Here is a 14,752-nt window from a genome sequence, read left to right as displayed (position 1 = left end):
TGGCTCTGGCTAAGACTTGGGAGATTGTAGCACTAGGTTTGACCCTGATGATCACCTCTCAGCTCTAAATCTTTGCTCCAAGTTACACATCAGTCTTGAGTTTCAGGCTTTGTCCTGTCACTCTTGAAGTGACAAGACAAGAACATGACAGTAATTAAATGTTTTCCTTAACAGTTCAGCAATGAGATTTTAGTTTTGCTTTGGGGGAGGTTTTGAGATGACTTCTTCAAAATTCATATGCTGCTTCAAAGTCTTTCAACCCCACAAAGTTATGCCATCTCAAACCTTAGCTGTTTGCATGTCAATCGCCTTACATCCAGAGGTCCAGAGCCCTTGTCTAACTGGCCTTCCAAAATGGTTCGAAAAATATGCGTGAATATGTCTATCTTAGTCCATTTGTTCTGCTTGAATAAAAGCATAAGTTGAACAGTTTATGAATAACAGAAATTCTATTTCTTAGAGTTCTAAAAGTCAAGAAGTTCAAGGTCTGGGTAGATGAGATTCACTGTCTGCCAAAGTCTTTGGCTTTAATAAGTCAGGCCTTTGTGCAATATCCACCAAGGTGTGTTTGAGCTGTTGTATCTTTACCTAGCAGAAAGGACAGAAGGACAGAGAGAGCTTGAGCCCATTTTCTGCAGCCCTTTCATAAGGCATCAATCCATCTGCAAGGACAAAGCCCCATGACTTTGCCACTTCTCCAAATCTCCCTAGCATCGTAGTGATGACAATACTGCAGCATGAAGGGAGCATACTCAAGCTGCAGCAATACATGTGCATGCAGTTTGGAGTCACAGTATCAGACTGTATGCCAAAAAGAAGTGCAATAAAAGAAGACACATATACCCATGAAGATATAAAGTGATACAATGCTGAGATTGACTCTGAGGCTCTCTTTGCCTAGCAGTCATGTACTGAACACTTAAAATGTTCCAGGTCCTTTAAACGCATTATTTTTGTTTATCCTCATGACACACAGTGGGCCTGGGTTCTCCTGTCCCTATTTCATGACGAGAACACTGAGGTTCAGTAACTCTGGGAGGTCACCATATGTTCTATGTCTCACTAGACACCAACAAGCTGTGGAGCTAGGAGTTTGGAGCAGGTCTAGGGGCCCCACAGGCCACATCCATTTCTTAGCGTAATGAACATCAGAAGATGGCAGTGTGTGCCCACAGCGTGGCTGCTTCTCTTTGGCGGCAGGCGGGCAGCATCCAGGCCCTAGGGGGACAGTCAAGCCAGATGTGGAACCGGTGTGTGCGCTTCCCTTCTACTTCAACTCTAAAATCTGTTTCCTCCCACAGCATCTGAGAAGAAGTCACTAGCCAGTCGCTCAAGTGTCACATACCATAGCAAAGTGACTTCGTGGAGTGGGAGTCTGTCCTCAGCCATGAGACTGATGCCGGGGCGCCAGGCGAAGGACCCCGAATGCAGAGCAGAGGTGAGCCTTGTCGGGGGAGACATCTCAGGCATCTCCAAGCCTGGTTGTGGTATCTCCACTCTGCTGTCTGCCACTTGTAATCAAATTCTACGATCTCTGAGTGTTTGAGGGTGTGTATGTGGCTTTCCAGTTGGGACTGTGTATAGAAAAACCAGGTCAGGGGCTGACATTAACTGGAAATGGATCTGGGTTACTTTTCAGTACCAAGAACAGGTGTTCTTGGAACCTGCATTTAAAAAAAAAAAATCCATTTTTGAAACAAGGCAAACCTGTTTTAATTTTTAGAACCAGCTAGACTTTCCTATACTGGTCACCCAGTTGGAATGGGCACAGAACCAGCCACAGATGAGGTTACTAAAGAATGGGCATAGATGGTTCTGGAAGGAGGGAGTAGAAGGCTCCTGATTTCACACTGCATTGAAACTCAGCAGCCTTCACACCCCACATCCATCACTCATTCCACGAGCTGTCTTTGTCGTTACCAGAAGGCACCGTTCTCAGGTACATATGTACACTGTGATGTCATAAGATAAGAGCATCAACTATTTGCCCTGGGGTCTGTTTAATTATTTTTAAAAATTAATTTTGATTATTACAGCTGATTACACCTCAGTGAGCAATGTAATTGATATTTTCTAATGTATCCCAAGGAACATTTTGTATAACACGCTTTTTGTTGTTGAAGGTTAAAGACTCCGTTATTGGTTTTTCCCTAAATATGCCCACATCATTAGTCCCTCCAGTGAGGAGGTCGCCATCTGGAAAAAGCAGCATGGAGACATTATTCAGGCACGAGTGCATGAAATTGGTGTTTTCGCATCTTCTGTCTCTCTTCTGGAAAGAAGAGGCTTGTAATTAAAGGAGTTGGTACTGGAGGAAGCATTATTCATTCGGTGTTACGCCTTATCATGTCAGGGCTGACAGCTCTATAGCGCTGATAAATTGTTCCTGGGAGTGAGACATGTGAGGTGGGCTTCCTCATTTCTTGACTTCTTTTCCTCTTCACAAGAATATGTACTCTTCCTGACAGGGAAGCTGAACTTTGAGTCAAGGCCGATTTGATTGATGTCACTTATTTTGATAGATGTTATTTCTTTCTTCTTTCCCCTGGCCCCATCACTGTTCCTTCTGGGATCAAATTGCGACGTTGGCTGACATGGTGAAAACCTGAAGAACTGGATGGGGGCTGGGGACTTGGACTCTCCTAGGGTCTCCAAAAGCCAGCTCAGGGTGCTTCGGAAGCCATTTTACCATGTCTGCTGTCTGCTTGGAGAATCTTGGGTGACACTAGCCAGCCATTTTTCTCCATAGCAGAGGATGTTGCTTTCTTGCCCATGTGATTTCAGAGGCCCTTATTTCAGAACAGGCTGAGAAGTTGCCTTTCCACCTTGTATAAGAAGGATTTGTTTTGCTTGGTAGTTTCCGAGGATTCAGGACATGGTGACTTGGTCCATGAGCTTAGGCAGAACACTGTGGTAGACAAGAAAATGTGGTAGGGAAGAGCTGTTCAGATAGGCCTCACCTCCTAAGTTTCTAAAGACTTCCTAAAATAATGCCTCCAGCTGAGGACCAAGTGCTTGATGCAATGAGCCCATGGGGGCAGAGGCAATTTGTGTTCAAACCATAACAGTAATCAAACACCATTCTTTTTTGGCATGTGAACATTATCATGACATATAGTATTGGCTTATGTCATGGAAAATCAGGTGAGGGCCAGGTAGACATCGATACTCTGTATTGTCCCCACAGTTAATCTACAGATTTAAAGTTATTCCAAAAATGCAAAGCATATCACCTTCTACGGACATGCCTGGAAAGAACAGCACTGGCAAACAGAATAGGGGTCTGGACCCTGGGAGACACTGGGAGCTCATGCAAGAGAAGTTACTTTAGGGTGGAGGCAAGAAGAGGAGAGGTTTGGAAAATGGTGTAGGTCAGGGCTGCTAGGCAGGACAAGTCCAAGAGTACTGGCAGGGCCAAGATAAGAATTAGCACCAGATAAGGACCACATGACTGTTCTCAATGTATCCATAAATGCAAGATTGAATAGGGGCATGTGGTGGAGTCTTGTTCATGTACAGGTTAGGTAATGGGTGATAGTTCTGAGGCAAGAGAGTGTCCAAGAGGTGTCCCATTGTTTAGGTGGATAGGGCTGTAGCAACAGTGGTTGGAGTATCCAGCATCAAAGAATACAGGAAAATTCTTCTACCCAAGGCTGGGACGAGTAAAGGCAGAAGTCCAGCAAGGCCAGAAGAAATGATTCTGAGAAGAGGGACAGCCTGGGATGTGGGAGGAGGGAGTAAAGCTTAGAAGCATCTGTTGGCAAGGAAGTGGATGAGTCAGAAGGCGTGGCTGGGGGTGGTGTCCTTGAAATGGGAGCTCATCTGAATGCATGCATCCACCAGCCTATGTCTTGTTGAGTAGAGATGAGCTGGATGTCCCCCCACTTGTCGTGGGAAGCCACACACATGCTCTACACCTGTGCTCAGCATCCTGGGTCAGCATCCATTGGCCCCACTGCAGGAAGGAGACCTTCCACTGCTAGTATCCCATCAAAGCCAGAGTGCTTGTGCTGAAGAGCCCGTGTCTACCACATTTCCAATGCGACACAGCTGCTCATACTTTTAGTTGCTGTTTTCAATACCATAGAATAAAAGTGAAGCAACCCTTATGGAGAGGAAGAAAGGCTGTGTGAAGTCTTCACTGGAGTAGCTAAAATACTCAAGATAAGCTTGGGGGGCAGCACTTGGACTTCTGCCATGCCAAGACCAGAAGAATATTTGATTTTGCTCCAAGTGCCTCAAGAGTCCTGTAAAGTTTGTCCTTGGCCACATATACCGGTTGCATCAATATCACCATAAACACCATCAGGAGCCATGCAGAGGGCCTTGGATATCTTAGGGCAAGGCACTTATGTGAGAACGTGGCTGTGGATCTGCCATTCATAGCCCATCTCCTATAAGCTCTGTCCCTGAGCATATACTGCACACACGCGGCCAAGAACAAAATGCAGACCCCAACTAGGTGGCGGCTCCATTGAAGGGCGCTCTTGCTAATGTCTTTGGCAAAGGAAGTGACGCTTGTGACTATATGCTCTAAGCACTTTATTCCTCACCTCTGTGTGGAAAATTCCAAACATTCACAGAAGTAAACAATGAAATGAGTCTCTACTATCAATTCTTCACGTCAAGAATTTCCGGTACCTGCTCAGCCTTTTCTCCTGCCTGCCACTCTCACATCCCCTACATGTTTATCGTCTCCTTAAAGAAATCATAAAGCTAAAAGAGTAACTGTGGAAGAGATAGCAAGTGTATGGAACTGGACGGTGTAAGGGAGCTGACCATGGGTTCCTTGCTGTCATGCTTACACTAATGCTCTCCCGATGAGGGGCTGAGGATGCTATTGCTCAGGCAGAGCCTGAGCGAGGAATGCAGTCTGCTGGTGACAGTGCCACCTTCGAGTTTAATGCCTTGGCTCCTCCATAGTTGGGAGAGAAAGCACTCTGGGGCAATCCTCAGAGTTCAAGCCTGATAGAAGATTTCTGATCATGAGCGTCCAAGGGTTGGACTAGATTTTCAAAGACAACAAGAATGAGCTTTGAAAAGAAGGAGAAATGTGTAATGGTGTGGAGAGTAAGAGCGGAGGAAGTGAAAAGACAGTTGCCATGTGAGCCGGAGTTCTCAGATGTCCTGTTGTAAAGAGCCGGAGTAGGAGATGCCAAAGAGCTAATGAAGAGCTCAGAGCATTTAAAGCCCACAAGGTCGCCACACTGAATGTTATTACATAAGCATAGAGCAAATGCAGTTTACTGTTTGTGGGCAAGAAAGGACTTCCATAGTACCCAAATATGACTTTAAGAGATGTTGGGGTAGGTAGTCTAAAATTGGGAGAAAATTAAAATGCATAAGAACTTCTAAAACAGAGGTGCAGAGGGTCTAGAGAGAGGGGTGGTCTTCGGGACATGTTCTCGCTGGCAGGCAGAAGAGTCACACTGTGTCCACAAGACGAGGTGTGTGGGGTATTGGAAACCAGAAATAGCCACTCACAACCTGAACATACAGACTTTCTAAGGAATTATTGCAAAACTTGGTTGTAAGGAGAGAAATCGTGAGAGCAAGCAATTAAATAGGGCTGTCTGTTAAGGAATAAAAGTCATCTGCAAAGAAAATGTGCTAAACACATTTGGAAAAAAATGTGTTTTAAAATTTTAGTTGTGTAAGCTCTATTGCAAGACCTTGTAAATGGGATCTTGGTTTTTTAAATTGTGATGGGCCAGATGGCAAGACCCCCTGGCATGGATACAGTTCAAATGAGACCACATCATCTTAGGACCAGGACAAGGAAGTCTAATTTATGGGGACTTGAACCAAAGGGGCTTGGAACTGACCAGAAGTGGTCAGACTGCTCTCTTGAACAAAGAAATGGAAGGAATTTATTGATTTGAGGGTGAGATTAATATTTGATAATTGTCCAGTGGCCATGGGCATGGTTTCAAAATATGTGTGTGTATGTGAGTGTGTGTGTGCATGAATGCGTAAAAGGTGTACACCTTGTGATAAAATAGAGGAACTGTAGGAATTTGAACTCTCGGGAAAGAACAAGAGTCGAAGAAGCACATCCCAGACCGAATAGACAACAGAATAAGCTCACCCTGTGCTGAAATGGTAACTTCTTCCTTCGATGAACGGCACACAGCAGATCGTTGCCGGCGCAGCCCAGCACACTGTCTGCAGGAGATGGAGTAGAGCATAGCACTTTAGAGACACAGTTAGTTACGCTGCCCGTGACTAGTATCAAGGAGCTTGCAGGTGCCAGTGCTGAGCTGGTAAAGGTTGGCCGCTCAGGCTTGTCAACCTCAGCACCACCACCCATGTACGTTGGGGTGACTATAGTGCTATTAGACCATGGGGATGTTGCCATTCCATTATGGTTTTACAGACCTATGCCATACATGTTGTTTTACTCTAACATTTCTTTGCATGTGTGTAGCTGTAGTTTCATACAGCAGACATTGGGCAAAAACAACAGCGGTCTCATCACCATGTCGTCACCCAGAATCCTGGGGACGATTAACAGCAGGCTGAAGGAAGGCAGTGACTGCCCCCCCCTCCAATTTTAGCAAGTTTTACTTGTCACCGTTTATCATAAGCCAGTTACAGGAATTTGAAAACTAGGTGTAAATGAACAAAAGCAAACACGGAGGCCTTTAATGATGTTTCTTCACTGAGTACATCATTTGTGAGACATCTTTATCTTCATAATAGAAGGATAATTAACATCACTAATTATCTAATTAAGTTCATTAAGCATCCACCAACAGTGCACCGTGAAGTTGACATTATGTTCTACTGTCAACAAATGCTTTGATTTCTTAGGAAGTAATTAAAATGTAAATTAGCATGCAATTATATGCACAGGGGAAGTTTTGAATCAGATATTCATTTCAAAACTGCTTAGAGCAACATTGTTTTATTTTTTCTTCATCTTCAATAAAAAGGATCATTTTGCTATTAGCAGTGAGTATTAAGCTTGCCATTGTGCTGTTCTGTATTTGAATTACAGCAAGGACTGCACACTACGACACTCGGCTTTGAATTGACAGATTTGTTGTTGTACATTGCAATGTTTTTTCCTGTTTGATCACTTTATTTAAAGTATTTGCTTATTGTGCTCTTCATGTAAAAAAAATCACAACTGATTCTTTTCTTGAAAATGTCCATAATTCATATTTTAAGTTTTCTCATCAAGCTTACCTTTTAAAGACATTTTAGAGCAAACATTTTAAAAGATCTATTTTTCTTTTCTTTTATGTGCCTGAATGTATATATGTCTGTAAGTACAACATGAATGTACAGGAGGCTATGGAAGCCAGGAGAGGGTGTCAAATCCCCTGGAGCTGTAGTTGCGGGTGGTTGTTAGCTGCCCAGTGTAGGTGCTGGGAACCGAGCTCAGGCCCTCTGTATAAGCAGCTAATGCTTTTAATTTCTGAGCCATTTTTGTATCCTATTTTTAATGCATCCTTTCTGTCAGCTATGTTTGTGGAATCTAACTAGTGTGCTGAGGACAGCAGGGTGCGATTGTTCCTCTCTCTACCCAGGAAAGAGAGACTGCACTTCTCAAACCTGTGGTCCAGTGGTCCTTGCTTCCAAGTTGACATTCTCATGTTTTCTTGGCTAGTCTGTGGCTTCTGGTGCAATGCGAGAACTAAGAGGAGCCCAAAGGGGACTAAAATCACTTGCATCCTTTGATTAAGACCACTCGGAATCACAAGGGTGTCCCAAGCTCCCCATGAAAGAAACCTCTTCCCCCGAAGTGCCAAAGCTTTCAGCATTGGTAGAGTCCAGATTAGAGTTTATGTCTATCTCCTAATAGAGCACACGGCCCTAAGTACATGGTGCCCTCCTTGGCGTCTTTATACATGAATTTATGGGTCATTTGAGGGTTCTGTTGAAGACGCCTGCCTCCATGATGTAGTCTCTCATTCTGGTATCAAACTACGTCAGCCTATTCTTGGACCATGGCTCCAGTGGTGGTTAGCGGGATTCAGGTCTCTTAGGTTTAGGGAGATTTCAAATGAAGGCAGAGAACATGGGTCAGAGACTGTCTTGTTGTTCGAGGCTGCAAATAAAAACCACAGAACCACCCACTGACTGCCCATCACTGAGGGAACAGACAAATACCTGATGGTTGAAACACAGAGTGGCTTGTTTTCCAGTGTTGATGGCTTCATTAAATGCGCATTGAATGACAGTGGCCCTGAGGTGGCTGGCCAGGGTGATCAAAGCATCCAGGCAGGGGCTCCACAGAGAAGAGATGGTAGTCTGTTTCCCTGAATTCCGCAGAAACCTGTGATCTATGTGGTGCTTGCACCCACTTAATGAAGGGTGGCTTCCTCTTATATATCCATTAAAACTGGAATCCCCTTAGCTCATTCATTATGCAGACATGGGCTAGCCAGCCAGATCCAAAACTGAGCAAGGAATCTGCAGCCAAGGTCAGAGAGTGCCAAGCTGATTTGCAGCAAGCGTCCACCTTACCTACCCACTACAGTTCTCTACACCATGATTTTTCTCTTGATCCATCCTTGGAACTCCTCTTAATATAGCCTGTTTCATTCATAACTTAAGCTTGTGAAGCTCACCCCCTCAATAATCAGTATGACATAGCTTGCCTAATCACAGTGGCTTGCCGTGCTTTTCACACCTGGTTGTGCTCACCCTTGTCTGGTCTGTATCTTTAGTCAGAATGACAGTCATGGGACTTCATGTACTCTGCAAGACGTTGCCTCTTTGACCAGCCTTTTGATCGTTCAGCCTTACACAGAATAGGGTGTATGTTTGCGGGGATGGGGCAAGAGTGCAAAGCCATTCAGGATCGGGCACAGAGGTCATGCAGGGCTTGTGAATCAGTGGCACATTCTCTACCTGGGGTCACCACTGCATACTGAAGGATGTATCGTTTCTAAATCATCCTTGGGAAAGTCCCCAGAGAAAGATGCTCAGATCTTCAAAGACTTCTACCGAAGCAGAGGTGTCTAGTCTGAAAAAGGCTAGCTAGAACCACACCCTTGGTTAGTTACGGATTCTTTTCCTTCTGCAGTGAATTATTTTATCACACGGTCGAGCTAATTGTCCCTGATGGCTGTCATAAAGGAATAAGAGTTCAAGGGTCTTAAGGCTCAAGTCTATAACTCAACTCCGGATACTTTTGAGTTCATGCACATACTATCATGTGCAATTTAGCAGTGTGTGACTGGCATTGCTAAGACTGTAGAGAAGAACCCCACGCTCCCTAATTGAAGCAGGCCTTGTAGTGTGGCTACTTTCTGGTTAGACAGCATATAAGAAAAATCACAGCAGACAATTGTCAGACATTAAAAAAAAAGGCTCAGTGTACTATAGTTTTGTAAATCAAAACACTTGAAATCATTTCGTCTTACAATTTTAGCTCAAATCCTTTTGAAACCTGAATATGATCCTTGAGAGGCTAATCATTACTAAGGATCTCTCTGAGGTACTGTTTGCCCAAGGACATCCTAGTAACCTTATAACCTAAAAGCTGGAGTTATATTTGGGGCTAAGTGACCTCATCCCAGGAAATGCTTTCAATTTTTAGATAGAAATTTTGGAGTGGGCAACATACATTTTTATTGACTTCTCTAAATTCAAATTTTAAAAACTTTAATATATTCATCAAAGCAAAAAAAATTGCTTTATTGTTCCCAAAGACAGAAGTGTCCCCAACTATATAAATGATAGAACGGCAGATGGTCGTGGAGTGGAGAATCAGGCTGGGGCCCTCCTGAGGCGTTGCTGCCATTCACAACCCGCTAGGCGCCCCGCTAGCAGCCCGGCCGCTGGGGCGCCTGTCGCGTGAGTTACAGCCGCGTTCTCGCCCTGGGACCCATCTATTATGAGAAACCATTTTGATTAATTAAAAAAGTCTTTCAAAGTCTCAGAACGGGAAGTTCAGGAAATGTCTTTGCTTTGCCGTGGTTGATGGGGGTGGGTGAAAACTTGGCTCGTTGGCCTGACAAAGAAAAGAGGAGAGGTTGAACATAGAGTATGCAGAGAGCATAATAAAACCTTCGAGTGGGCTGAGCATGAGACCCAAGGACCTCTGGGTACCAGTTTACCATCTAGTCCTACCCTAACAGAGCATTAAGGCACTGGCTGAGAACTTTAAGCAAAAGGAACAATGCAAGTGGACAAGCTTGGATTGGACCAATTTTGATTCATAGACTTTAACATTGGAGACATGGTCTACAGACGGGGGCAATAGAGTAAAACAGAGAGGCACCTTCTCTCTGCGGGGAGACAGACTAAAAGACAAATGGAGTAAATTTTTTAGAAGCTAGCAATAGACTAAAATAAACAGAGGAGAAACTCCCAGTTAGAGTGTTCTGGAAGGCTTCTCAGGAGAGTGGCAGTGGGGTAAGAACAAAGAGCAGTAGAGGAACTAGGGTGACAATGACTTCATGTTGGAGGACATGGACAAACCCCTTTGGCTGAATGTGGACATCAGATGGAGGTTTATACCAGGAGGAGGGTGATAGGAGCCAACTGTCAAGCATCATCCCAGGTTCCTCAGAGTCAGAGAGGGATGTACTTTTTTCTGTATTTTTGCTTCTATGTGTCCATCTTCATCCACCTGTAGCTGTCACTGGCCTTCTCCATTCACTGTCCTTCCTCCAGCATCCAACACACAGTCATTGATGTCCTACTGTGCCTCAGATGCCTGGTCAAGGCTGGGGGATGCTAAAAAGAAAAAAGCATAGTTCCCTCACAGTGGTGGCCCTCCTGTTAGGGTAGGTAAAATCACTGTGGCATGGTAAGAGATTTTTTAAAGGAGAACTCAGGCCTAAGCACAGTTAGGAAAAACTCAACCTGAGTCCTACAGGAGAAAGAGGGTCTGAAGGCAGGTTGGTGGGAGAAAGAAGGCCCCTCCAGATGCAAAGCAGCAGGCAGTTATGACCGTTCTACCTAGGGGCCAGGTGCCAGCTTGGAATGACTCAAATACCAGAGATAATTTTACGTATGTAGGTTTTGACCCACTCTCCAAATCATTTATGATACATTTAGATGAAGATGCATTCAATAAAGAAAAGAGCTTAGGAAACATAATAGAAGAAGTGGTTTCTGAGGAGTTAGGACCATAAATATAAAATCTATAAAGTCTCAAGTCCAGCTTGGGTCTGGGCCCATTGTGAGCCGAGAGGTTGGAAAGTTCACACATTAACGTCTCATCCACTGTCTGTGCTTCTACCCAGATGGGGGCCGAGACCTGAGATTAGGCAAACAGGAAGAATACAGTGGACAGACCCTGCCTAGCAGCTTAGCCCTGCCCCAGCTTACCTTCACTCCCCTTCTGTGACCTTTTAAAGATCACATCCAAGGGTTGTCCTGTAGTGGCTAACACCCATCATCAGGTCCCGTGACGTCTGGATCAGTTTCAGATCCGAAACCGCTGGATAGGAACTCCTGTGTAGCTGGTTTTTCTCCCATTTCCAAGTTCATCTTAAATCCTCCAGGTCCTCGCTCCTGCTGGACCCTCCCCTTGTAATCATTCACTCGCTTCCATCTCTCCCCGTGGGCATTCGAAGGTCCTACTTGGAGCCTTCTCCTTCTGTCGGCCAATCCTCTTTCCCGCGCTCAAAGAGCACTGTTACCTCTGACAGCCAACTAAACCTTGTCTAGACTGACTATGACCCTGGGCTGTTTCGCCTCAGTCTTGTTTACTCTCCTCAGAAGAGTGTAATGTCCATGTTGGGAAAATACTATGCTGTGCTCCTCTCTAAGGCTCTGGAGTAGGCCCAAGGTCCCGATCAGGGGAGCTCTTGCTTATACATTCTTTTTCCCACAATGGCTGCCGCTGTGAGGACCCAGACGAAGGGAGAAGGAAGCTGGCTGCTGACCATGTAATTTGGAGACCGGGTGTGGATCAATAATGGGCACCTACTAGTAAGCCCTGGTGTGGGTCTCAAGAGTGCCAGGTAGACAGTTTTGGTGAATGTCCTATAGGTAGGCTTGTGTGTGTGTGTGTGTGTGTGTGTGTGTGTGTGTGTCCCTCAGAAAACTCAGCTGGGTCCCCAGGTAGCAGCCAGTGCTGTCCTGAATATTTAGAGCAAAGTTCTACTCTGAGGGGAAAGCAACAAGCAGCCTTGGCTAAGGGTCCTTGGTAAGCCTAAAGCAGGCATGTTCTCCATGAATTCCAGCCGTTTCTTTCCTCTCTGTGAATGTCAACAGAGTTGTCTAGATACTTCAATGTCAGGTAACCTTGGAGCGAAAGCACCTGCTACAGACTGAGCAACTCCACAACCAAAACCTTCCAAGTCCCCAATCCTACACCTTTTTAGCACCAACATGGCTCCATAAACGGGAGACTTCACTCATGACTCCCTTTGAAGGACTGGAGCCCAAACACGGGTGCTCTGAAAACACATCACCTTGCCCATGAAGCTACAATTCATGCAAAAACATAAATCAGTTAGTGATTTATATGAATGAGCTATCTATAGTATACCTCATCATGAATGTAGATTCTGAAATCTGCCAAGTATGAAAACTGAATCACTTCTGGCATTTGCAAGAGGGACACTCATAGCTCAGGCCAACATAACAAAATGTCTGTGCAGGGCAACCTCAACTACAGATATTTAGTCCTTCCCTGGTCTGGGGCTGTAGCAGAGGATTGTTTTGGTTTCCTGGGGAGCTTCCTGTTCTGTCCACTGGGTATCTATTCCTCTTATATGGTCCTCTGAACAACCAGGAATATGAACACATTTTAGTCACTAATAGTGTCTTAAACCTCAGTACATGTCTCCTTGAGTAGCAAATTCTCAGGCAGAACTTATATTCATCCTTTTCTTGGGTCCCTTCCTGTAATTCCTAAATGTCTGCGTCTTTCTAGGAGCAGTGTAACCTCAGAGACACAGTGTTAGAGAAAGGCCAGTCTAGTGACATTTCCCGACTGTCTTGAGCCACACAGAAGCCCTGACACCCTGAGGAAGAAGGGAGGGTGGGCTTCCTCTAGAATCCTTGCTTCTAGCAATTTTAAAATCTTCACTCTGACTACACTAGAGTGCTGGGTTTTTTTTCAAGTAGTCATTCTCTATGTACTCATGACGATTGAATTTAATAAAAACATCACAGTTCAAAAATAAGACAAATTAGAACCCACTGTTCATCTTAGAAATTAATATGTGAGTGAGTTTAACCAGAGATGAATTGCGCTGTGGTGAGCCGGTCCCTCTTCACCCACTCTGGGCCCCAGTTGTTTGTCATTATTGCTGGAAATATGATTATTACTCTGGTATTGCTTGACATTTATTAAGGTTCCAGGGGCTGAGCCTTCACAGCAGAGAAAAGTGCAATTATCTGGGCACACAGAGAAAGAAAATCTCCTGGCCTGTGTCGTCCAAATAGAAATCCCCCCAAAGACCCTCAACTGCAACTCTGGCTGACACAGAGTCCAGGCTCCACTGCCAACAACACCCGCACGTCTTCTTCACAATGGTAGCTAGGGTCAAAGGGCTCAGCGGCAGACGTGACAGGTGATTCGTCAGCAACCTGGGGAAATGTTACATTCACGTTTTTCTTTCTTATTAATTGCTTCTCTTATTTGCCCTCATCCAGGTGTTCTTTAAGAACTCACACTTCAAGGTCGCTGTGCCAGCTTTATTTGCAAGATGTAGACTATAGGAACTGTTGAAGTTGTACCATCCCCCTTATCCACAGTTTTGCTCTTTGTAGTCTGAAAATACCAGGGTGAAAATTCTAGAGATAAATGATTTCTAAGTTTGAAAGTCCACACCGCTATACTTGGTGGTGTATGCATGGTGAAGACCTTCACATCCCGTTCTGCCCTGCCCCGGGGTAGATCAGTCCTTTTTTTGTCTGATGTCCCCTATACTGTAGACACCTATTTCCCATACATTACTGAGTAGCTATCTTGGTGTGTGACTTCCTTATTAACTTCAGTGGTCTCTGGCAATCACTGATCAGACAGACTGCTGGAGTGATCAGACAGACTGCCAGGAACACTGCTCATGTTCAGATAGCCTTTATTTGGCTTGTGAACAGCCTCTCAGCACGGGCCAGTGAGGTTGGTGACTCACATTGCCAGAGAGGCAGAGGAAGGGGAAGCTGTCAACAAGACAGACAAAGTTGACATGTCCAGGATGCTAAGATCTATGGCCATTGACGCCCTTTGACGCCCTTCTACCTGTGAGATCGCAAGCGGGCACGGTTTGTCCCTGTCCATCTGTCAAAGCCACGCGTCTGACATTGGGACGTTGTTACTAACTAAAATCCTGCTTCACTTTGTCTTCTGCATTTTACCGTTCATCCGGGGACACCGAGGAGTCACAGGGCATAGGGTTGTCAGGCCTCCTTCACCTCTTCTGCTGTATGACAGTTCTTACATAGTCTTTGTTGTTTTTATGATTTTGATAGCTTGAAAAGTAGCAGGTATTTTGTAGAGTTTCTGTCAAATTTGATTTGTTTGTTTTTCTGGAGGCATGGCATTTTGGAAGGACGAAGACAGAGGTCGGGTAAAGTCTGTTAGAATTGGCGATAGTCAGATGAAACCATCACACAGATGTCAAGATTGTATCTGTCAGCCTCCTGCCTCTGCTTGTTCCCTGGGATTCACCCCACAAGTCCACCCTACACTTAAAATGCTGAGGCAAGAGAGCCCCACCTCCTGAAGGGGCAGGGTGAACAGCAAACTCATCATTTGAGATTGTCCTGCAAGGAAGGGTTATCCTTTCTCCTCCATCTATTTGTCTATTCAATCTTTTATTTATCTCAGTAG

General features: G+C 44.9%; 1 protein-coding gene across 8 annotated transcripts in view; it reads left to right on the top strand.

Annotated features, from left to right (window-relative positions):
• Positions 1-14,752, top strand: part of Wdfy4 (WDFY family member 4) — a 236,893-nt gene that overhangs the window by 119,766 nt on the left and 102,375 nt on the right. For all 8 annotated transcript variants that reach the window (XM_087906241.1, XM_087906246.1, XM_087906242.1 and 5 more), the window contains one exon: positions 1,302-1,438. In XM_087906241.1, coding sequence (XP_087762367.1) covers positions 1,302-1,438 — 137 coding nt within the window. The remainder of the gene's footprint in view (positions 1-1,301; positions 1,439-14,752) is intronic.

Source organism: Myodes glareolus, chromosome 5, assembly GCF_982192425.1.
Source record: "Myodes glareolus chromosome 5, mMyoGla1.1, whole genome shotgun sequence".
Taxonomy (NCBI): Eukaryota; Metazoa; Chordata; class Mammalia; order Rodentia; family Cricetidae; genus Myodes; species Myodes glareolus.
This window is presented reverse-complemented; position numbering and strand designations above follow the sequence as displayed.